Source organism: Gracilinanus agilis, chromosome 1 (genome assembly GCF_016433145.1).
Source record: "Gracilinanus agilis isolate LMUSP501 chromosome 1, AgileGrace, whole genome shotgun sequence".
In the NCBI taxonomy this organism is placed as follows: domain Eukaryota; kingdom Metazoa; phylum Chordata; class Mammalia; order Didelphimorphia; family Didelphidae; genus Gracilinanus; species Gracilinanus agilis.
In genome coordinates, this window is record NC_058130.1 from 190,372,468 (window position 1) to 190,398,007 (window position 25,540).

The 25,540-nt window shown below is 38.4% G+C and overlaps 1 protein-coding gene across 1 annotated transcript in view; it reads left to right on the plus strand.

Annotated features, from left to right (window-relative positions):
- The window catches only part of PGM5 (phosphoglucomutase 5), a 229,360-nt gene extending 215,180 nt beyond the window's left edge, over nt 1-14,180 (plus strand). The window contains exon 11 of the mRNA XM_044659347.1: nt 12,630-14,180. Coding sequence (XP_044515282.1) covers nt 12,630-12,719 — 90 coding nt within the window. The 3' untranslated portion in view covers nt 12,720-14,180. The remainder of the gene's footprint in view (nt 1-12,629) is intronic.
- Nucleotides 14,181-25,540: the final 11,360 nt, after the last annotated feature.

The following is a 25,540-nucleotide window of genomic DNA, read 5'->3' on the forward strand; positions in this document are numbered from 1 at the left end:
ATATAATATAATATAATATAATATAATATAATATACCTTGTATATGTAAATGTGTATTATAATGAATAGATTGCTGGACTTGCAGTTATGAAAGACCTAATTTGAAATCCAGCCTCAGATACTTACCATCTGTATGAATTTCAACAAGCCATTTAAACCATTCTGGGCTTCAGTTTTGTCCATTGTAAAATTAAAGTGTAGACTCAGTGATCTTTTAGAGTCCTTTTCAGCTCCAAATCCATGACTTTGTGCTCTGTGGTTGGAATTCAGAATCCTTTTCCCAAGAGAAGCCATGTTTTATTTTATTTTATTTTAATTTTTTTAATTTTATTTTAAACCCTTAACTTCTGTTTATTGATTTATAGGTGGAAGAGTGGTAAGGGTAGGCAATGGGGGTCAAGTGACTTGCCCAGGGTCACACACCTGGGAAGTGTCTGAGGCCGGACTTGAACCTAGGACCTCCCATCTCTAGGCCTGGCTTTCAATCCACTGAGCTACCCAGCTGCCCCCAGAAGCCATGTTTTAAATAAGAGTTGTGTACTTGAACGAGGGTGTTTGATAAGACAACCTTGTTCTGGTACTGAAAGAACTGACTCAGACATTTACTAACCATGTGATGCTGAGCAAGTCACTTAACCTCTTCTGTAAAAAAGAGGAGATTAGGTTTGATGGTCTCTAAAGACTCTTCCAGCTCTGAATCTATGATCCTCTATAATCCTTTGTCTCCAATCATACATTTGTTGTTGTTCAGCCATTTTGGTTGTGTCTGACTCTTTGTGACCCCATTTGGGGTCTTCTCGGCAAAGGCTCTGGAGTGGTTTGCCATTTCCTTCTGCATTTCATTTTATAGATGAGGGTCACACAGTTAATGTCTGAAGCGAGATTTGAGTTCAGAGTTTTAGACTCCAAACTGATCCACTGAACAAACTAACTGTCCTAAGTTATATATAGATTCACATAAGACACACATTTAGCTTTTTTCCTTTAAAAGGGAGAGGAAATAGTAATGAGTTAAAGAGAACCAGAGCTAAGAAATAACCCCAATTTGGGTTCTTATTTGTATAAATCCTGAACTGTGGTTCTGGACCAAAGGTTTTAAGATTTCAAAAGTTAATAGAAATAATTTGATCCCTGTACCCTTGTAGTATATAGAGTTATGCTGATAACTAAGCAGCTACAAATTAGTGCTAATCTAAAAATAACTTTATCACATGAGGTATTTTAAGAGAGACTTTTCTGAGTTGTTCCTCCATCAAATGATGGATGATGGTTTCCATGAGAAATATGCATCTTGAGTTCTCAACAACTGCTTTCTTTGCGAAGTCTTGGAATATAGTCTGTCTTATAAGCACCATGTCCAGCTTACCCATTTCTCTATCACTTCTATTGCAGGAAGCTCCAAGCATTGTTTTCTTGACAGAAAGTTGTTATTCTGTATTGGAAGAGCATCTTTCTTAGGCTACAGTTTTGCCACAGCAATACTCCCTTTCACCTATGGAGGTAGCTTGGTGCAATAATGGGTCTAGGGACAGGAAAGACCCAAGTTCAAGTCCAGCCTCTGAAACTTACTAACTGTATGACCCTGGGCAAGTCAATTATCTGTCTCAGTTTTGTCAACTGTAAAATGGGGTTCATAATCTATCTATATCAGAGGGTTGATGTGATGATCAAATGAGATCATATTTGAAAAGTACTTAGTATATGCTTAATAAATATTCCCTGCCTTCCTTTCCGGAAACTCAGAGTGATTTGCAGAGAGTCTTTTGCACAGAGCCTTGAGGAACGGGTAGGTGGCAAATGTCAGCCCTTTTGTATAAGGGGATCCAAAAGACCTTGGGCACACAACAGAAAAAGATGTAAATTCCTTTTAGTATGGCAACTTGTTTTGGTTTTGAAAACATATATTGATGACTTTTTCAATTAAATTTATTTCCTTTGTAATACAATGCATTTTTATTTTATGTATTCATAAGCATTATTCCTAGAAGAAACCCATAGGCCTTATGACACTGCTAGAAGAGTCCATGACCCAAAAAAGGTTGAAAACCCTCTGTTAGTGTGGGAATGACTTTCTTACCTAAGCCTCAATGTTTATTTTTTTAGAAGTTCCTAGACTACTAACAACTTCTTCCAACAAATACCAAGTCTGATAAAAACAAAGTAGGAAAAGGGGGTAGATGGGTGGCTCAGTGGATTGAGAGCTAAGCCTAGAGATGGGAGGTCCCGGGATCAAATTTGGCCTCAGACACTTCCTAGCTGTGTGATCCTGGGCAAGTCACTTAACCCCCATTGCCTAGCCCTTACTGCTCTTCTGTCTTGGAACCAAAATACAATATTGATTCTAAGACAGAAGGTAAGGGTTTAAAAAATAAAAAGTAGGAATGTAGGAAACTTGGCTTCATTTTCTAATAAAGGGGAGCATGTGTGAACTAGGGCAATATAGTGACTGAAGAGAGAAGTGAACAGCTCACTTTGGATTCCATCAGTCACCAATCCAGGCAGAGAATAAACTGTTCAGTTGCTGCCCAGCCATTTTCTGGAATCTTAACCCATCTATGCCACATGAGCTGTTTTGGAATCCTAATTCTTCTCATCTGGGAGCAGGCATTTATTATTTGTTCATATGTGCCCAAGCTATGGATTTGCCATAATAACCCTCCTCCAATCTATTCCCTCTATCTATTGAGGCATTTCAGTCACACGGTGAATAGAGACCCTGAGTCAGGAAATTATTGTTGTTGTGTCTGACTCTTCATAAACAACTTCCCACGGAGTTTTCTTGGTGAAGATACTGGAGAGTGTATTGAGACAAACAGAGATTAAGTGACTTGCTCAGGGTCACATAGGTAGTAAGAGACTGAGGCCAGATTTAAACTCAGATCTTCCTGACTCCTGACCTGGTGCTCTGTCCACTGAGCCAGCTGGCTGCCTCATAGTGCCACAGTTCAAATCCAGCCTCAGACACTAGCTCTCTGCCTCAGTTTCCTCAGCTGTAAAATAGAGAACATAATAGCGCCTACCTCTCAAGGTGGTTATGAGAATCAAATAAGATTATTTGTAAAAGCACTTAGTTCAGTGGCTGGCATATAGTCAATACTTAATAAATGCTCGTGTCCTTCTCCCATTCCTGCCAGAAACACTAGCACAGGACTGAGGCTGCTGGCGGATACTGGGCTGTTTACATTCCTTCCTCCTAATGACTAGGTGAGCCTCCTCCTGAATGTGCGTTTCATTTGAGAAGTGAGTCCTGTGAGCTGTGTGATGATAGAGAGCTTCTGATGCATAATGATGCAGAAAGCGAAAGAGTACGCAATGGTGCGTACTCAGTAACTCTCACCATTGAGGAAAGGGCAGCTGGGAAGTTGGGTTTAGCAGCGTGACGGGGATCTCAGCCAGGATGTATTTATTCTTGAGAGGCAGCTCTCATGGCTGATGCGTTCTCTGCACAGTATCAGGAGATGCCCTCCAAGCCCCACTCCCAAGCCTGAAAATTGACTTGAAATAGCTTTTGTGTTTCAGTTGTTTGGTGGCCACGAAGGTGGGCGGATTTACTCAGAAACTGGTCCTGGTACTGGTACTGTAAAGATTGCCCTCTGGCATTTAATTTATCCCTTTTATTGCCTGATGAACCAACTCCCAGGAATAATTTAGAGACTTCTTTATTTTATATATGTATAATATATATAATAATAAATAATAAAATATGTATATTTTATACATATATATAAAACCCTCTTGCCCTTTGTCTTAGAAACAATCAGTTCCAAGGCAGAAAAGAGCTAATGGCTAGGCATTTGGGGGTTAAATGACTTGCCCAGGATCACATAGCTAAGAAGTATTTGAGCTCAGGTTCTCCTGATTCCAGGCCTGGCTCTCAATTCCCCCAGCCACCTAGCTGCCGCCTCTCTACTACTACTAAATGACTTCTTCATTACTCAGTGATTTTGTAGTATTATGTACTCCCGACACCAATACCAACCACATCCCATTCTGTACAGTCATCAGGTATTGCTGTGTTGGGAGGAATATTACCATCTCATTGGCCAGCGTCCTGGAAATGTTGCCTTTACATTTGGGACAGATTGTTTAGACCAAGTCAGATAGAACTTTTAAGACATGCTTATCTTTTCATTTAGAATTTTTTCGTTTAATGCTTCCTATTCATAGACTATTTTCACATTTAATATATACTACACTTGATCTTAGCCAAAAGACCGTGAAGCAATCACACATTTAATATATAGAGATAAAATTCTAGTGGGAAATAATAGGAAATTAAGCTCATTATTTGAAAAATAAAAAGAACTCTTTTGGAATCAGAAAGGACTTAGATACCAAATAACTATGTTATCAAAGCAATGCGAGGGGGGAGGGGCAGCTGGGTAGCTCAATGGATTGAGAGTCAGGCCTAGAGACAGGAGGTCCTAGGTTCAAATCTGGCCTCAGACACTTCCCAGCTGTGTGACCCTGGGCAAGTCACTTGACCCCTATTGCCCGCCCTTACCACTCTTCCACCTAGGAGCCAATACACAGAAGTTAAGGGTTTAAAATAAAAAAAGCAATGCACCATTTATATATCTATATCTATATATCTATATATGTGTGTATATATATAAATACGTGTCTATATATACACATTATATATAATATTATATAACTACATATAACTACACCCCCAGAGGTGGGGTGGGTGGCTGCTATTCTCAGCTTTGAGGGATAACTCAGTGGGTATACTTTACAGTAGCTCACAGGTCCAGGCTTGGTATTCTTCAGTGGCTGCAGCTTTTAGGAAAGGAATTTATTTACATTTGTAACAATAGTTACCATACTTCTTCTCAAATATATATATATATATAATGTGCATATATATATTTGAGAATTATATATATATAATTGAGAATTATATATATATGTATGTATATATATATATACACATGTATATAAATACACATTTAGTATCAATTCTAAGATAGAAGGTAAGGGTTTAAGAAAATAAATGGCTAAAAGGAGGAAGTAGCTTTAAGAAGCCTCTTGTAATTATAGGGGAAAGCACCTGTGGCAAAGTTCTTTTTGGTACTGCTTTTCAGATGCCAAAGTCTCTCTGACTCTTGCAGCCTGGGTTAAATTATAGAACCTCTTCTCCACCCTCCTGTTATTTCAGGGAACTGCTCTAAGGAGGGAAAGTGTCCAACATTAGTGAAAGGCTTTTATTTATTTTATTTTATTTTTGAAATGGAGAAACTTTCTATAGTTAAAGCTATTGTTCCAAATACAGTCATACTTTAAAGAAAATAACAAATGACTGTGGAGATTTATGTCATGGAAATGTGCCTTTTGAATTCATCAAGGGATGGAGGGTAATTCCTAAAGCAAATGCTGGCAAGGTGTTTGGGGTGAATCCATCAAGGTTGAAAAATGGAAAGAACAGCAGCCTCTGGTTTGTTTTTATTTCGTTCTGGTTTTAATTATGCAGTTACAGTTCTGTTAACAATTTTAAAGCATTGACTTTGATTCGGGTTTTTCTTGGTGTTCCCATGTATATTCCTCATGAAGGAAAATGCAGATGTGTGGCAGATATCCCCGAAGAAAAGAGATAAGTAGGAACAATAGGGGATTGAGATCTTTGCCAGAATCAGTGTGCAACTTTGTTAATTATGGTTTGGGAAGAGGAAAAAAGTCTATGAAACAATAGTATCAAAAAAATGGGGGGAACTAAAAGCTGTGTCTAAAGTTGTCTGGATTTGGCTGTTGCCATAATTAGGAAGGCGGTGTCATGGGGAACTCTCCAGGTAAAGGAATTCCATTGGACTCTGGAGTATAGGGCCAGTCACACACATCTCAGGAGTAAAAATTTGCATGTGCCCAGAGATTTTAGATATAGATTTCCAACTTTTACTACGACATTGTCTATCTGCTTCTTGATCTTGGCCTGTTTCGGGCCATATTTCTGACCCTCCCAGGAACTTGGCACATTCAACCTTCCTGTTTTCCCCAAGCTGGGCAGAGGGGGTTGTAATCCCCACTCAGTCTCAACTCTTGGTAGCACCCGGCTTTTTCAGGAGTGGAAAGTGAGAGAGGGAAGAAAAACAGGATTGATGCCCCTTTTGCAAACTAGTAGGATCAGTGCATTTATATTTAAACTATAATGCTCCAAAAAGAAGACAGTGGGATTTTCCTTGATATCTTTCAGATGTGTGAGTAAACAGGTCCTTTGCTACAGCCTCTCTCTTTATTTCCTCCACCCTGACACAATTCCTATGCCTTTGGAACCAAATGGAACTCACATTTGAATAAAGAGGAAAGTCAGCTTCATGCAATTTTTATTGAGTTTGAATTTGCCATCTCAAGGCTGTTCTTCAGCTCCTGAAATACCAAAACAATTGACAAAGGCAGGAAAGTGTAGATGAGAAAACAGACCTCTGACCAGTCAGTCTGGTTTTTGTTAGGCTTGTCAATGCTGAACATGCTCAAAGCTACAGCTTTTTTGTTCTGCACCAGCGTTTTCTGGAGTGTTTTATCCATTTTAAACTTTGAAATAGTCCCCCTCTCCCCGCTTTCCTCACATAAGCACTTTGGTACAGGTTTATTTTTCAAGAGTCAGTGCATGTGAACCAGGAGTGATTTAATTTTGTTTCAGTTTATTGTTACTAATCTTTTATAATGTCCATATTGGTTAGCAGCTTTAGACTCAATCCAATTCAAGGCTGCTAAACAGGCTTACACCATGGAAAAAAAGGTGTTTTCTTTTGGCTCATGGTGAGTTGATTTATAATGGAAGTAAATTGCTACCACATTCAATATTTCCATTTCAGTGTGTTTTATTGTTGGGGGGTAGTTTACTTTATCATTGGAAGCCTAGTTCCTTGTAAATTAACAGAGAATCAACCTGACTTCTTATGTTTTAGTTGCTGGCTAAATTATACTTGAATCTTACAGATACCTGTTGATGGAAGGTTGGTATAATTAGAAACTTGCCTTTAAGCATTTAGATGGTGAGGATAGTGTTAGACTTATGGCTTTGGAGGAAAAAATATTTTTCCTACTTTTGGCTAGCAGTTGGAGTATTTTGGGAAACCTACGAAAAATTCCAGGAAAGTGGTTTTGTTTGTTTATTTTACTTGCATATCAGATTAAGCCTATAATTCCCCCAAATAGCACATTGAATAAAAAAAATAGTTGAGTGAGTTTAACTGGTATTCATCAGAATTTCAATGGCTTGTCTTTCTAATATAGTAATGGATGCTTTCTCTGCTTACAGATTAGTGCTATGTTCCATCCATTGCCTTAGAATTGTTTGCTTCTCTTACCTACCACCTGCTTTCTTACCTTTCAGGGGGATTTTGCACAGATCATGTCCTCTTCCTCTCTCCTTCCCTTAACATAAAATGGGCAAAATGGTCTAATACAGTGATGGGCAAACTATGGCCTGCAGGCCAGATGCTGTCCCCTGAAATGTTCTCTGTGGCCCCTTGACATTATTCCTAATCTGATAAATACAATGAGTAGGATACAATACAATGAAACTTCGAAAGAGTTGTCTTGGAAACAGACTGACAGATGAGCATTTCCTTTCCTTTGGCCCCCTCTTTAAAATGTTTGCCCGTCACTGGTCTAATAGATAGAAAGCTGACTTCAGAACCAGAAAGACCTGTTTAGAATACATACTGGGCAAGTCTCTTAACTTTCCATGCTCTAGGCAACTATTTAAGATGTAGAGAAGCCGCCAACTTCCATGTGTAGATGGTCTCTACTCAACTGGTAGCATCCCATACTAATGAAATACCAGCTCCCCTTCTTCTTCTTAACCTCATATAGTTCATTTAATTCTACCTTAAAAAGTGTTCCTCACAATGCTGATATACTCTTTAGCTTCCTTTCTTCTCTTTTCCCTTCATTTCATTCAGTCCATAGGTATTCCTTGGGCAAGACATGGTATTAGGTACCCAAGGGTAAAAGTATACAATGGCTGGAACATAGTAGGTGCTTAAGAAATGCTTCATCTCCCTGCTTATGTCTTTGTCATCTGCCTGCCTGTCTCTATTATCTATCTATCTATTTATCTAGCTAGCTAGTTATCTGAGTTTGTCTGTCTATCCATCTGTCTGTTCATCTATCTATCCATCTAATCTGTCATCTATCAATCTATCTGTATGTCTATCTATCCATTGATCTGTTTGTCCATTAATCTATCTATTCATCAAATCTATCTGTTTATCCATCCATCTGTCTGCCTGTTAATCTAGCCATCTAATCTCTCTCCATCTATCTGTCTATCTGTTAATCTATCCATCTAATCTATCTATCTATCTATCTATCTATCTATCTATCTATCTTTCTATGATCTGTCAGTCTATCCAAAATAGTTCAATTAGATCCCAGAAACTATAGCAGTAAGAATAAAACAAAAATCCAGCTATGATATGGTAAAAGAAGTCTTCATTGAATAAGTAAGGGAGTAGAAAGGAGAGATGGAAGCAAAGTAGAAAGTAAACTGCCAAAATGACCTAAATCTTTAATTTGAGCTGCTTGAAATTAGAGTTCTGGGCTTGATTTTATGCCAGGCTATATGCTCACTCCATCTTTCCACACATATACTTAATACAAAATTATTATATTCATTATTTACATCTTGGACACCCTTAAAAGTATCAAGACACATCTGGCCTCAGACACTTCCTAGCTGTGTGACCCTGGGCAAGCCACTTGACCCCCATTGCCTAGCCCTTACCACTCTTCTGCCTTGGAACCAATACACAGTATTGATTCCAAGATGGAAGGTAAGGGTTTCAAAAAAAAGTATCAAGACACAACCCTAAGAACCTCCACAAAACCTTCTAGTTATCTCTTCATCTTCCTCATATTAACTCTGCTTCTCCCAAAGTCCCATGGGATATAAGTTCCCTGAAAGTAGGGACTGTTTCATTTTATTTTTTATGTAACTGGAACTGAGGACAGTACTCACATAAAATAGATGCTGAATAAATGTTGGTTAAATTACAATCAATTGAAGCACCACCATTCAAGATAAATAAGAAGTCATATTATCCAGCTATATTCTTTCTTTGTTTTAACTTCTGTTGTTTCAATAGCATGATTTTTGCATTATCTTCTTGTTTCATATGGAGCCAATTTTTTAGCTACTGGCTTCAGTGATATGATAGACCCATGTTTTCTCAGTGCATTTTGTAATCTCTGCATGCTTTCTCACCCTGGGTGATTCTTGCCCATCTAGAATCCATTCAATAGACCAGAGGCCTTCTAAGTCGTTTAACATTCCATGTATACCAGGGTTTAAACAGGTATTTATGGGTTGGCCTGGAGATCTAAGTACTATTTATAACATAATTTCAATGCAACAGGGTATTCCATGTTTCAAACATTTCAAGACCCATTTTAGAACGTATTTATGAATTGGAAGCTCTGCACATATCTATAGATCTATATTCACTGATTGGTAAGTTCTATTTGTCATCTTATAAATGAAAAGTGAAAACAGGACAGAGCTATGTGAGATACTCCTTTAGGCTTTAGGAGTTCGTGATTATAGAGGTACAAACATAGGCTATAAAATGCCAACTTCTTTCATAGCTAGTCCACATGGTTAAAGGAAGTAATGATTGCACATTGATTCTTTTTATAGTTGGTATCCCTAATCTTTTATTCCATTTAATATTATTCATGGAAAGTTTTCCTTTAAAAAAACATATTTTTATATCCATATGATCTATGTTTTAACATAATTTAATTTCCCAATTACACATAATAATTTTTAACATTAATTTTCCAAAAATTTGAGTTCCAAATTTTCTTCTTCCTCCCTTTATCTCTCCCTCCTTGAGATGGCAAGCAGCTTGATCTGGGTATATCATGCAAAATATATCCCCACATTGGTCGTGTTCTAGAAGAAGATTCATTTAAAACAAAAGCAAAAAAAAACCACATGAAGAAAATGAGATGAAAAATAATATGCTTCAATCTGCATTTAGCCTCCATTAGTTCTTTCTCTGGAGGTAGATAGCATTTTTCAGCATGAATCTTTTGGAATTGCATTGGATGGGGGAGGGAAGGAAGGAAAGAGGGAGGGAGAGAGGGGGAGAGGGAGAGGTCTCAAGTTAAGTAGTTAAGTTCACCTAGATTAGGAAATTGCAAACCTCTGAGAATCCCAACCTTTTCTTTTAACTGATATGAGTTTAAGGAATAGGTGAGAGGGAGTAGAATATGTAATTAATTTAGAATCATAAGATCTAAGTTTGAATCCTGAGTTAGTGAATTTGAGCAAGTCACTTTACCTGACTAGGCTTCAGGTGTCCCATCTGTGAAATGAGAAGGTTGGGCTATATGACTACTAAGGTTGCTTTTAATTCCTCTCTGTGATCCCACCATCATAACTTTTCCCTCCCAAAGATGTTGCAAAATGAATTTTCTATGCAACAAATCCTATTTCTCCATTACCACTGACCATTACTTTGGAGAAGTAGGGCCATGAAAAAAATTCCACTAAAATACTAAGTTGTCTCTGTTGGTAATCTCATCTGTCTACCAGAATATAAGCTCTTGAGGGCAGACACTATCTTATCTAAACTTTAGAGCATCTCAATCACCCAGCACAGAGCTCTACCAACAGTAGTTATTGTTTAGTTGTTTTTCAGACATGTCCAATGTTTGTAACCACTTTTGGGGTTTTCTTTGCAAAGATACTGAAGTAGTTTGTTATTTCCTTCTCCAGATCATTTTATAAATGAGGAAACTGACTGACTTGCCTAGGGTAACATAGCTAGTGTGCCTGAGGTTGGGTTTGTGTTTGAGGCTGAATTTGAACTTAAGTCTTCCTGACTTGAGGTCTGGCACTCTATCCACTGAGTGTGGGATCCATATTGCTGACAGGGGTTCAAGCTGCATCAAAGTATTCCATAGTGCCCCCCAGAACTCTAAGAGAGGTGGCAGTTAAAGGCAGTTGGAGTCCTGATATAAAAGCCAGGTCACCCTGCTCACAGAGATCCTGGTCCTAGACTCTTTGCTCTTGGATCTGAGCAGAGGGACACTCTGTGTAGCTGCTGGAGCCATTCAGTCTCTGAAAGCCAAAGCTGCTTTACTCTGACAGACCTTCAAGCAAAATCACAGTCTACCTTAGTTTGGCTATTTAAGTTTAGGAAGAAAAATATTTAGGGGTTTAGATAGGAAGTTAGCTATTGACACAAATCATAGACCCTGATAATTTCCATAAAAAACTGGGGATTGTCACAAGTCATAGAGTTGAACATGCCCTCCATAGACCATACAGCAGTACTGCACAGCACCCCAGAGTAACAATCACTCTGCTAATAAGGTTGGCCATAATGAAGCTTTCCACTCTCAGGTTCAAAAAAGAAATCCTAGGCTGGCTGGCCAAACTGTAGGATTAGGGAAACTGTAAGATGACAGGGGTCAGTGACATTGAAGTCTCCCTAAATCCCTGGTCTTTGGAGAAACACAGGCAGATTTGACTGGATGAGAGGGACAGGAGTTTGTGGAGTACTCTTTCACCTCCCCCCTCCCCCCAAGCAGTTGGAAGTCAGTTAACTGTTTAATAATAGTGAATATTCCTAGCTTAATAACTTCCAGGCCAAGATGGTAAGTGGGGAAAGGCTAAACTCCTTATGATAATATCTTTCTCTGTATTATTCTCCACAGGATAGAATAGGTGAAGCTTGATGTCTTAGAAGCTCACTGGCTCAGAGGTTAGGATCAACTTCAGAGCCACTAGTAAGAGGAACTTGGTTTATGGAGGTTGTGAGTATTTCTCCAAATTATCTGTATCCAGACACTGTTCCTAGATGATAAGGGTTTATTGATATCTGGAAATGGGAAGGAGAGAAATGGCTTAGGATTGATAGGTAAGAAGAAACTACCTAAAACAGCTATGTCAAATAAGCAGCCCCACCCCCAAAGGGGGAAATGTATCTTGAATGGCTGACCTCCTATCTAAGCCCCTAAATATTCTTCTTCCTAAACTTAAATAGCTAAACTAAGGTAGATTGTGATTTTGCTTGAAGGTCTGTCAGAGTAAAGCAGCTTTGGCTTTCAGAGACTGAATGGCTCCAGCAGCTACACAGAGTGTCCCTCTGCTCAGATCCAAGAGCAAAGAGTCTAGGACCAGGATCCCTGTGAGCAGGGTGACCTGGCTTTTATACCAGGACTCCAACTGCCTTTAACTTCCCCCTCTCTTAGAGTTCTGGGGGGCACTATGGAATTCTTTGATGCAGCTTGAACCCTTGTCAGCAATATGGATCCCACATGAGTCACCTAGTTCAACCACTGCAAACACGTGTGTGTGTGTGTGTGTGTGTATGTGTATAATACTTTAAGGTTTGCCGAGCTCTTTACTAATATTTCCTTTTATGCTACAATAACTTCAGTGCTATCAAAATCCTCATTTTAGAGATGAGGAGACTGAGGCAGAAAGAGGGTAAGTGACTTGATCAAGGTCACACAACTATTAAGTGACTGGTTCTGGATTAAAATTCAGATCTTCCTGACTCCAAGTCAAGTGCTATCCATTGTGTTACCTTCCTACTCAGTCTGTATAGTTTAGCAATTTTCTTGTGAAATAAAATGTAAGTTGTTCACAGTGTTTCTTTTCTCCATTCTAGGCTGTGCTGAGTCCTCTCATAGCCATTGCCCTGAAAATTTCCCAGATCCATGAGAGAACTGGCCGCCGGGGCCCAACTGTCATCACCTGAACTAAGGAAGCTGATCCAGGGCCACAAGAAAGTACCAGGAGGGAGAGCTGTCTTTGCTGATGCCTTCTTGCTACCTGTTTGTGCCTTATATGACTTTGAAATGATGTTTTGTTGTTGGGGGGAGGTGGGTGGGAAAAGAAGACTTCAATTTCATTTCAGCCTTAGCCAGTTGCATTGGCTTACCAATGCAATGGTATATTTAGTAATCTGTTAAAGCTGCAATATCTTTTAAAATCTTCCCTCATAAATAACACACAATCAAGAATGAAACTTCCTTCCTCTCCATCTCTAGTTCTCAACAGTCTCAAAGAGGAAAGGAGAATTGGATTGAGAAACAGCTGAAAGCCATGTTTATTTTATACTAAAGTACTTCAGGACAAAAAGTTTAGAATTAAGGATAGAGAGTAAGAGCAATGCCAGCATAGAGATGAATTTAAAGAACACAGACAACTTCGGGCAGCTCAGAAGTAGGTACCCAAGGCAGCTGGAGCTCAATACTTTGGAGGAAGATTCCAGTGGCTACCATGGAGCAGATTCCAATATGACTCTCCTCATCAGACCCCATGGATCACTAGCTGCCCATTCCCAGCATTCCTTCTCTTCTTGTCTTTTTATTTCTCTACCAAGTTTCCTCTAAAACACATGTGCACCCTTCCAACAGAACTTATCAGAGGGATATTTCTCCCCATTTACTTTCTAAAGAATAGTATTTCAACCAAAATGCTGGTTTCTTTCCAAAATTCTCCTAAACGTATGAATCTGTCACTTGTTGGCTATGTAGGGAAACTATTCCTTGGGAAAACTTTATGGAAATGGACATTTTAATTCTCCCAAACCATGAACACATCCCGCATATTATCACAGGATCATAGGACACATGTTTATATTGATTGATCCTAGGAGGTCAAATCCCCCAAAGTCCATTATCTTACCAATTATGCTCACCAATGTATACCTTTTGAGCATACTTCACATAGGAAGGTATTTGTCCGTAGGTTGGTATCACCTTCTCTTTGATAGGAGCCAAAGGAAGCTTAGAATTAATACTAAAATGTGAAATGGATGCTGGGAGGGATACTTGACTCACTTTTATACCTTGGGATAGAAGAAGAGCCAGGGGACCCTTTTAAGAAAGAGGAAAATAGATAGACACATCTTTTCTTCAGTGGGGAAAGGATACTGCAGCTGTAGTGACATGGCTCTGTACTCCACAAGAAACACAAACACATTGTGCATGAGACTTGTTTGCATATGTTTTGCTTTCTTGGAACATACTCACTCTTCAACTAACCATTTGAGATGGCTTGGTGTAGTCTGACTGTTTGGCAGAATCTTGTGACTGGTCAAGATGAATCCAATTGGAAAAATGTTCCAGGAAGTGAATTTTTCCTGTTTTCTATCTATGCTTCTGTCAGAAATTGCAATGACATTTAGTAGTAAATAATAATAAAAAAAAATGGAATGCTCTATTTCAGTCTACATCAAAATTGTGGATTTTTCCTCCATGATTTCCCACAGTGATGCTTTATCTAGGACAATTTTCTTAATGTTTCTTGTTTCAGGGACCCCTTTGGCAGTTTGGTGAAGCCTTTTCAGACTTATGTTTCGAAATTCATAGGATAAAATATATAGGATTTAAAAGGAAGCCAAATAGAGTGAAACATAGTCATCAAAATATATTTTTTTAAAGTTTATGTAATGCAGCATAAGAACCACTACTTTAATGGAAAATAATTGCCTTTGAAAAGATCCGAAGTTGCTGTATTCCATTATCACCTCATGGAGAATCCATTTTAAGTGGATGGGATGACAAGGTGGTTTCATTCCTCAAAGATACCTTTGAAAGTTTCCCAAAGCAAAGATAGCACTTGGATGGATCAAGATGGGTTATTTTGATATGTAAATACTATCTTGATATTAGTGGGAAAGAAGTTTTGGCCTTGAGGAACCTTTAAAAATCTCAGCGACCCCAGGGACATGTGGATCATACTTTGAGAACTGCTTCTCTAATCCATTCAGGAGAAAGGAGAAGGCAATGATTCTAACTAGTCATTTTTTTCTTATAAGTCTAATCGTCACTCTTACTCCTTTTTCTGGAGCTTTAGCTTCCCTTCTTGACCTTTCATGCACTTTCCTAAAAGAAAGAAATTAGGTCCAGAAAAAGTAGGATAAAGGTTTTGGGGTAAGGAATTATTTTCTGAGAAGTTTGATTAAGTACTGTTATGGTTAAAATTCTGTACTATAATTTTGTAATTATTTATTAAATAATAAAAAGCAGGTCAGAGAAAGAAAGAGAAAAGTCCATGCCACATATGGCTGGCTAGCTCTCTTCATCACCTCCTAAGTAAGCAGGCTGTGCCAGCCCAGAGCCAGACTACATACTTTGGTACATGATTCCAAGGGAAGAGCATGACTTCCTCTCCCCTCTGCCAATCTATGCTCTTCATGGCCTCCTTTTCCCAAGCCTCTTTAATTGGTAGATTCAGACCTCAGTCCAGACAAGAAGTAGGTCTTCTAGAATACAGGAGTAACCACATGGGTTTTATAATGGCTGCACAGTACATGTACAATGTCTCCTAGCATGGGAGACAAGAAGAGGGAGGGCTTCACCCATGACTTCAGAGAAATATTGTTCAGAGGTTCAGACATAAGACTTTTTGCTTTAAAATCAAAAGGTTGTTTTGGGGATGCCAAAAAAAGTTAGATTCATATTAACTTTCCACTGTACGAATAAAGTTTTCTTCCTTTTGGTATCTCTAGAAAGGATTATAGACTGGAAAGAAATACTTATTTCTTAATATTTTCATTTGAACTAAAAAGGTTTTAATATGATTTCATACTCATGTTTTCTTGACACTGTACAATATCAATGAATTACACAAGTTGTCCATCAGTTATTGATCATTCCTGCTATGTAGCTGGTCCTTCTGTTTTTTTTCCTCCAGTTATGCATTTCTCTGATGACATCATTTACCCCCTCACCCACACAAGCCTTCCTCTGCAATTTATTGCAGCCTGATCACACTCTCTATTACCCACTTTGGGTGATTCTCAACTCCAGATATTCAGGGATTATTGTATTCCCTAACAGTTATACCACATCACTAGAAGAATATTGGTGTTAAGAAAAAGGGGAGCTCAAAATAGTATGTTGCATAAGGCAGGGAGGGAAAGAGAAAAAAAAACATTAAGTGTCTCTTCTGTGCCAGACACTGTGCTGATTGCTTTATAAATATCTTACTTAATCTTCACAACTAGTTAGGTGCTTTATTATCCTCATTTTATAGTTGAAGAAACTGAATCAAATAGAGATTAAGTGACTTGCTCAGGGTCATACAGGTAGGTAGTATCTAAAGATGGATTTGAACTCAAGTTTTCTGGCCCAGTACTCTATCCATTCTGCCCCTTGGATGCCACTAAGGAGTCTGGAGATCTGGATTTTTAAATCTGGCAACTTACCAGTTATATGACCTTGATCAAGTTACCACCAGGAAGGGGTCTGTGTTTCCTTATTTGCCAAATAAAGTTTAGACATAGAAGATAGGATGTCTAAGGGCTTTTCCAGTTCTACAATTCTATATCTGTACATGTCATCACTGGAGCAACTGCAATCCAACCTCTGACTTTTGAATTCTGTAGCTGTCCATGAAAACTCGTGAGCCACCATTATGGTAACTGGATCCTTTTTCAACCCTTTCTGATCAAACATACTTGCTGTTCCTGTGACTGAGAAGGATAAATGGTGATGAGTGACATTCCATACTGATTTACATGTGAAAGTGATTTGATGTGACAGGAATGCTTTTTGAAACACTAGTCTCATATGGAGTTTGACAAAATTATAACTATGCTTTTGGACTGGTAGTTGGTTGCACTAATCAAGTGGAGACTTCCTGTAATGGGAAAGAGAAGGTCAAAAATGATTCAGTCTGCAGTAGGAAGGGGAAACCCTTGTTAAAGAACTGACATTGATGTCAACATAACTGCATTCTATTGCCAGTGGGTGTGTGAGGGCTGAGGATGCCCTGGTAACACTTGAATGGCAGCCGGAATTCCAAATGTCTGTGTCTCCTGAGAGCCTTGAAGTCTTGGGAATGTTTCCATTTCTGGCTTGAGAGGGTTCTGGAAAGCTCTGTGAAATTATGTAACAGTCAATAAATCAGTCTTTGGCTCTTAGCAGTCAGAGAAAGATTATCGGGGGTGCTAGATATTGGTGAAATGTCTGCATGATTCCAGTTAGTTTGACTCTTGAGTGACTGACTTATAACCAAAATTATAATGATCAATTTTGAAATATCTAATCAGCCGTTTCTGAGTTGATCCCTTTTGACTTATTTCTCTACAGCATTTGGCACTGCTGATCATCTTTTCCTGGATGATCTCTCCTCTTTATGTTTTCTTGGCATTGCTCCCTTCTGATTCTTTTCATACCTGTTTAACTTCTCTTTAGTGTCCTATGCTGGCTCTTCATTTATGTCCTTTATCTGTGAGTGTCCCTGAAGGTTCTACCTTGTGATAAATGGGAATTTGAAGATGGAAAGTAACTGAGAAGTGGAGGAACATGGAAAAGAAGGCAGGCAGGGGAAAGATTTGGGAATCTTGAGATGTAGAATGCAGGGCAACGGACAGACTCTGGGAGTTGGATTTGAACTAGGAAGGGTGAAAGACTCTTCTGAGCCCAGCTCCTGACACCTGCAATTACCTGACTGATTCCTGAAATCAACTAGCTGTCTATTTAACACCTATCAACTTCTTCCAGCATTTTATCCTATTTGGAAAGCCTCTGCTAGCAACTGTCAGTGCTATTGATCTGAACTACTCAGTTCCCTTGGTGAACAGTTTCTAATCAAGGTGAAGAAATTAAACCTGACTTTGAACTCCATCTGCAATCAAACCTAAATCTATTTCTATTTATGTGGGCTTAGACTAGGTTTAGATAGACAAATAAGGGAAATCAAGGCAGAGAGGAAGTTAGAGTAGGCTCAGCTTTGCTGAGCACTGAAGAAATCTTATAAAAAGATAGATTGGTGGGAAAAGGTAGATTTGGTATAAATTAGGGAAACCTACAGTCCATTCACCTCACCTTACCCAATTTGTGTGTATTCAATAAAACCTTGTTATTATAACTGCAGTCAGATCAGTTTATTTAGCTTAAGTTCAGGAAGGTGACATCAGACCCCTGATCTAGAAAGGATTGATATTTAGACTAGGTAAAGCAAAATTCCTAGTCATCTGTCAACAAAAACCATCCTTTCACTTGGAGTCTTTTCTTCTATCTCACTTGGTGGTTTCATCATCTTCTATGAGTTCAGTGATTAGTTCTAGGTCAATGTTTTTCAGATGTACATTTATAGTGGTAGCCTCTTTCCTGAGCTCTCTTCATACATGAACCTAGATGGTTCAGTACCTAGCTTTTTACAGTTTGTCTCTTCTAGTAGAATGTATGCTCCTTGAAGACAAAGAATCTATTTTGTCCTTCTTTGTATTCATAGAGCTTGATACTGTATTTGGCACATAGTAAGCACTTGATAAATTCTTGTTGACCAATTGGCTGACAAGGAAGGAAGGAAGGAAGGAAGGAAAGAAGGAAGGAAAGGCGGAAGGAAGGGAGGAAGGGAGGAAGGAAGGAAGGAAGGAAGAAAGGAAGGAAGGAAGGAAGGAAGGAAGGAAGGAAGGAAGGAAGGAAGGAAGGAAAGAACGAAGGAAGGAAGGAAGGAAAGAGGGAATGGGATTGATTGAACTATGGAGCTCAGTAATTCAGTGGATTAGCTATCAATATACGTGATTAGTGTGGACTAAAGGATCTGAAAATGCTTCCACTTCCTTCAAAAATTTTAGTCATTCCAGTAGTTAAGGGGAAAACACCTTTAAAAAATCCTAGGAATCATTAAGATCTTTAAGTAGTACATATAGGACAGGAATATTTGCTGTGAGCTGGTAAACCATAGATGTGGTGTAAATGTCTTTATTTTCTCTCCATATCTTGCAAGTGGTGCAGAAAAAGTGGTTTAAGATGAGGTTCAGATGAGCCCAATGAAATGTAGCTTTTTAATGTTTCAGACTCCCCCCACCAGTTGTAGCATCTACTTACACATCACATATGAAAAATTTTATTCCCCCCAAAATGCTGTTATATACAGTTTTTCTTGCTATAATTTTAGCCCATTTTCTCTTCTAACTAAATGAACAATCAAGAATTAATCAAGTTGGGGGCTGTTAGAGAATTCAGTGGAATGAGAACCAGATGGGAGAATCTAGGTTCAAATCTGGCCTCAGATACTTCCTAGTTGTATGACCCTGGGCAAGTCACTTAACCTCTATTGCCTAGCCTTTACTGCTGTCAAAAAAAGAACCTTGAAATCTTTCACTGACACTTCTGTGCCTCTGGTCTGTCTTTTACTTGAAAAACAGAATTTTGGAGCTGGAAGGGGCCTTAGAGGCCACCTGTTCCAACTCATACCTGAGTAAGACCCTCCTCTATTACATATCTATCAAGTGATTATCCAGTCACTTTTTGAAAACTCACATTAAAAGAGGCAACTAGGTGGCTCAATGGATAGAAAACCAGGCCTGGACACAGGAGGTGCTGGGTCTGCTCTCAGACACTTCCTAGTTGCATGACCCTGGGCAAGTCACTAAACCCCAATTGCCTAGCCCTCATGACTCTTCTGCCTTGGAACTGATACTTAGTATTGATTCTAAGACAGAAGGTAAGGGGTTAAAAAAGAAAAGAAGAAAGAAAGAAAACCCACAATGAAGAGCCTGTTTTAACTCTCAGCATGCTGCAGTAGGAGTCAAGGGAGAACAAATTCCACTTTGCTTTTTACTACTTATGTGACTTTGGGAAAGCATTTAACCTATGTATTATATTATTGTTATATATTATATTATGTTTTTATGTATGTGCATATTTATGAATAAATGGTTACCAAAAAAAAAAAAAGAGAGAGAGAGAGAGAAGGGACTAGTTTAGGATAATAGTTCTAGAGCTGAAAGAGTCTAAGTACATTAGGTCAACCCTCATTTTGCAGATGAGATAACCAAGGCCCAGAGAGGTTGAGACTTGTCCATGGTTGCAACTAAGATATCAATATCAGAGGTAAAATTTGAACTAAGGTCCTCTGATTCTAGAACAAGCATCCTTTCCACTATACCCTATTGTCTTGATCTCTAGGCTCTCATCCAACTCTATATTTAAGATTCTACAACTTCCCAAAGGTCCTCAAGAACTGTGATTGTTAGGTGTTTTTTCTTTACATTAATGCTAAATTTGGCTCTTTGCAATTTCCATTTTTGTTGTTGGGGCAGAAAATTTTTTTTTTCTAAAAGCCAATCTGTCTGAATCTCACATCAGAAAATCTTTTATAGTCTATATGCCTTATTTTTAAAAATTAAATTTTATTTTTTAGAATTAACACTAATCTATTTTCCCTCCCTCCAAAATAAAAATATAATCACTTACCAATGGGAGCCTGCCTAAGTTGAGGTTATCTTTTGATCCATTCAAGGTCATTTGGAGTGTCAACATACTCTAAAAAGTACTTGATATAATAGATAGGTTATATCTGACTTGAGCTAACAGAATAAAATACAAAATGATCCTTTCCAAGTGAGAGTCTGTATAATATCATGGAAAGATTCCTGGCTCTGCCAGAACACCTAGATTCGACATTTGCAGCTTATACTTGCTCTTTATGTGGCCTTGGGCAAGTCATTTAACCTTAAAGGGTCTCAGTTTTCTCATTTGTGTGTGTATGTGTATGTTTAAATGTGTACTAGATATCTTTTGAGGTCCCTTCTATCTCTAAATCTCTAAGCCTTTAATGTCTGAGACAGTTGTATAAAAGATATGTAGAGGCTCTTTCTGCTTTTTGGATTCTTGTTTCATCTCCTCTCAGTTTCTTCCCTCATTAAAATGTGTGATGGCACCAATAGGTAGCCCTATTTTCTCAAAAATATTTGAGAGAAAAAAAAATCCAGCCTTTTCCTTTTTCTAGTGGAAAGATGAGGGACATTAGGAGTGCCAGGAAGCCTGAGGCCCATGATGATATAAAAGCTTTAAGAACATTAGAGGACTTAGTTCTAGCTACCAATGCCCATGCTACCTGTGGCCAAAGACAAAACATTCTCCATCCCTCAGAGAAGAAACTAATAAACTACACAGAAGAGGGAGGATTCTCAGGAGCCGATCTCAGGATCAATGGATTTGGAGCTGAAAGAGACCTTAACCCCCACCCCCACCCCCAAATCTCAGCATTAGAAGCCCTCTAGACCAACCCACTAAGTGCAAAAGGGGCCCGCAAAAGGGCAAAAATGCAGTTGTTACTGAAATGAGTAAAACTCTTGGATAGAGTTTATTAATTGATAATTTTTTATTAGTAAAAGTTAGAGAAAGAGAGAAAGACCACTGGACCATTCTAACTCAGAAGTCTCCAAGCCCCAAGTCGCTTCCCTAGATCCAGCTCCCAGTCCAGGCTCAAGCAGAGAATTAACCGCCCCAGAGAAGGGAGAAAGTCAAGTAACAAGTCAGAGAGATAATCCTGAGCAAAAAGGGGCGGAGCTATTTCTTAGAAGGCCAGTGACCTCACTCCTCCTGCGTCTCTGATGGGATAGGCTTAACTCCAGTCCAGGTCCCTGAATCCTGACTTTCGGACTTGTCACCCTTCACACAGGGACTTCCGCCAGCCTCTTCCGGAAGTCAGGACTCCAGGTACCCATTAGTCACGTGACTCGATGACGTACTGACTTATTAGACTTTTCTGGGTGAGGGGTTTTCAAACAAAATATGGGGTTACATTTTATATTAAATTCATGCACTGTTCTCAAGGAGTGTATGTTCGAATGAAGGAGACAATATGTAAATAACGAGGCATATTCAAGAAATGGGGCAGCTAGGTGGTACGATGCTGGTCGCAAAATCGGGAAGAATCATCTGGCCTCAGACATTTTACAACTGGGTGACCCAGGGCGAATCATTTAACCTTGTTTGCCTCATTTCTTTCATCTGTAAAGTGAACTGGAGAAGGAAATGGAAAACCACTCCAGTATCTTTCCCAAGAAAACCCCAAATAGGGTCATGAAGGGTGGGACACAAGAAAAATAAGTGATCTCTGGGGCAGCTGGGTGACTCCAGAGAATAAAGACTAGATCCTGAGGTGGGAGGTCTGGCCTGAGGCACTTCCTAGCAATGTAACCCTGGGCAAGTTACTTTACTCCAATTATGGAGCCTTTACCATATTGCCTTGGAACCAATATTCAGTATTGATTCTAAGTAAGGTAAAAGCTTAAAAAAACAAACAACAAAATTCAAGCTATGTAGAGGATGAAGAGGAAAGGGACTAGCAGCTGGAAGTTTGGGAGGAAGCATCCTACAGAAGGTATTTGAGTTGAGTCTTAAAGGAATTACAGGGGATTGAAGACCTAGCAGTGAGGAGGGGATGTAAACAAGCAACTTTCTATCTTTTGCTATTAAAGATGTGCTATAGTCATTCCAGGTCCTCTTGAAAATCTCTAATTAGGATTCCTCTATTACTCTCCAGAAGCTCATTATGCTTTGGGACAGCTCTAATATTTAAGCAGTTTTTCTTGACACCAAACCCAAATCTGCCTCTCAACTTTTGCCCATCACTCTTGTCCTCTAGAGCAAAGCAGAGTAAGCTTAACCATTTGTCCATTAATGATAAATTCACGGATCATAGAATAGGATCAAAGAATTTAGACATAGAAGAGAACTTAGAGATGATTTAGTCCAATTTGTCATCATACTAAAGAGGAAATTGTGTCCTAGAGAGGTTCTCTTACTTGCCCGAATTTACATGGATTTTTGTCGTTATTCAGTCACTTTTTCAGATCAGCATGATTCCTTGTGCCCCCATTTGGGACTTTTAAAACAAAGGTACTGGAGTGGTTTGCCATTTTCTTTTCTAGATCATTTTACAGATGAGGAAACTGAGGCAAATAGGGTTTAGCAACTAGCTAAGTTAAGTCTGAGGCCAGATTTGAACTTAGGAAGATGAGTCTGCCTGAGACCAGGCCTGGACTCCAGGCCTATCTCCTGCCCCTTCTACGTTCCCCAACTTATATAGATAGTAAAGAGCAAAGCTGAGGTTCAAATTTGAATCTTCCATTCCCAACTCAAGTGTTTTTTTCTGTAGAATCATACACAGTTTTTATTTTGAATTAGTCATGTTCTGCAGCATGCACACACATCCATAGTTACATTTTTTTCTCTTAATACCCCTTCTGCCATCCACTGCATGTTAGCCTTTAAAGTTCTGAAAGATTAATTGATTTGTCCAAAGTGATATAGCCAGTATATACCTGAGACAACACTTAACCCATTTTTCAAGCTATGAGTTCTCTCCAGTGATGTCAAAACTCCAGTGGAAGTGGATTGATCTTGTTTAACATTTCCCAGTAACATTTTAATCTGGTTTTGGCTGCTTTCAGGAGTTTTGTGGCCTATGTATAGCTCGTATAGCTCTCAGGTCATGAATTTGACATTTTTGCTCTAGGCAACTGTCTTGCTGCCATTTTAACCTGTTTTCTTTTGTTTCAGGAAACAATCTGGAACAATCCAGCCTTAATTTCTTAAAGGCAATTCTCAAATCTATCTAATATTATCAATATCAATTAATCAATTGAGCAACAATTACTAAACGATGAGCTCTACCTATTTATGTCCAGTTTGTTTGTGATGTCTCATATTTTCACCCCAAATATAAATTTTGCCTAAGAATATAAGATGCAGACAATCTGTACCATTAGAGGGCATTTCCTCACCTGGCAATTTTCCTAGATCAGTGAAACCATAGGTCCAATCCTATACCTAATTATTTTGAATTCTAGTTGAAAGAAATGATATGCGTAGTTCCAACATGTTATTTCTCTAGTATCTTCTAGCATCCAGAACATGATGTTTTAGTCTCACTGCCCAAGAGTTTTAACAGCTATACCATTTTGTGGTTGAGCTTATTTGGCTTCTAGTATTCATTCTAACCAATTCTGGGCTTAAATGACAGGTTAAAATGATAGTAAGACAGTTGCCTAGAGCAGAAGTGTCAGTTTCCTGACCTGAAAGCCATAGATAGGTCACAAAACTCCTGAGAGAAGCCCAAAGCAGATTAAAATGTTATTGGGGAATGTTAAACAAGACCCATCTGTTTCCACTGAAGTTTTGAAACTACTAGAATTGTTTTTTTTAATTAATACATTGACAATAATACAAATTTACATCTAGAAGGTATCTTAGAGATCATTTAGTTCAAGTTCCTTGTTTTATAGATAAGATATTTTAGATCACCATTTGGGACTCAAACTCTGGTTGTCTTACTCCAAATCATTGCTCATTCCACCATATCCTATTGCTTCAATCCCTTAAATGTTATTCTAGTTTCACAAGGAGACCAAGGCTGAACCGCTAGTCCTAAAACTGATTCTCTTCACACTAAAGAGAGAGCAATACCCTCTGCTTTCGTATAAAATTTATTGACATAAAGAGATAAGATTCCTGATTTAAACTGTTCTTTTGTAAACCAAACTTTCTATTTGTTCTGAATAGTTCATAGCAAGACAAAAATACCAAACAATTGCAAATATGAATTCTGGCTGAATTTCAATAAAACTAAAACTTCATAGGCTCATAGATTTAGAACCAGATGGGAAATTAACAGATAAGTGAAATAATCAGATCCAAACCCCTCATTTTGTAGATGAGGGACATCTCTCAGGCAGGAGAGCCTATTATGACTTGTCTGACTTATGACTTATTATTATGACTTATGTCTACTACATGGGTAGTAAATGGCGGAGACAGGATATGAACCCAGTGCCCTAAATCTAATATTTTTAATCAACTATATCACAATTTGTCCAACTCAGCAAATATACATGCACTACAGAAGAAATTTTTTAGGTAAACCACCTTAGGAAAATGAGAACATGAGAAAAAGAAAAGATATGGTTTGACCAAGAATTCTTAACCTTTTTGTGGGTATGTACTAGACCCCTCTGGCAGTCCAACAAAGTCTTTCTTAGAATAATTATTTTAAATGTATAAAACATATTACAGAGGGTTACAATGTAATTTCAATTTTATTGAAATACAAGTATCAAAATATTTGTTAAAAAAACAAGTTGATGAACCCAAAATTAAGAATTTCTAAGTTAGATGAATAGATAGGAAGTTTAAAGATATATAGACAAAGATACATTTTTGCTATAAAAGATGTAACAAGAATTGTATGGAAAGGAAACAAATGTTTAAGTACTTACTGTGTCCCAGCCACTGAACTGAGCAGTTTACAAGTATCTCATTTGATCCTTATATCAGTCCTAGGAGGTAGCAATTCCCCATTTTACAGCTGAAAAAACTGAAGCAGACAGAGGTTGCTAAGGATCACATGGTTAGTATATGTCTAAGGCTGGATTTGGACTCAGGTCTTCCTGAATCCAAGTCTAGTCCTCTATCTACTGGGCCACCTAGTGTCCTTAGTTAGATTTATGATTATACATATTTGTCATTTCACTGATTCTTATATTCATTCTAAGGATAGTCTAATTGAGTTGTGTTTCTACTTGTATTTTACTCTGATCCAAACTTACATGGCAGGCTAGACATCAATAACTAATCCATCAGAGATGATTCCAATGTTCTAAACCATTCCAAGGTCCTAGACAAGATTGCAAATAGGTGATTCTCAGTCTTAGTAACTTTCTACCTCTTTCTGTACTTATCTCCCAACCTTTGCTCTCATTTTGTTCTCTAACTGTTCCAAGCCATCTCAAAGACACCTCACTTAGGTTAATCTTCTCCAAAATAC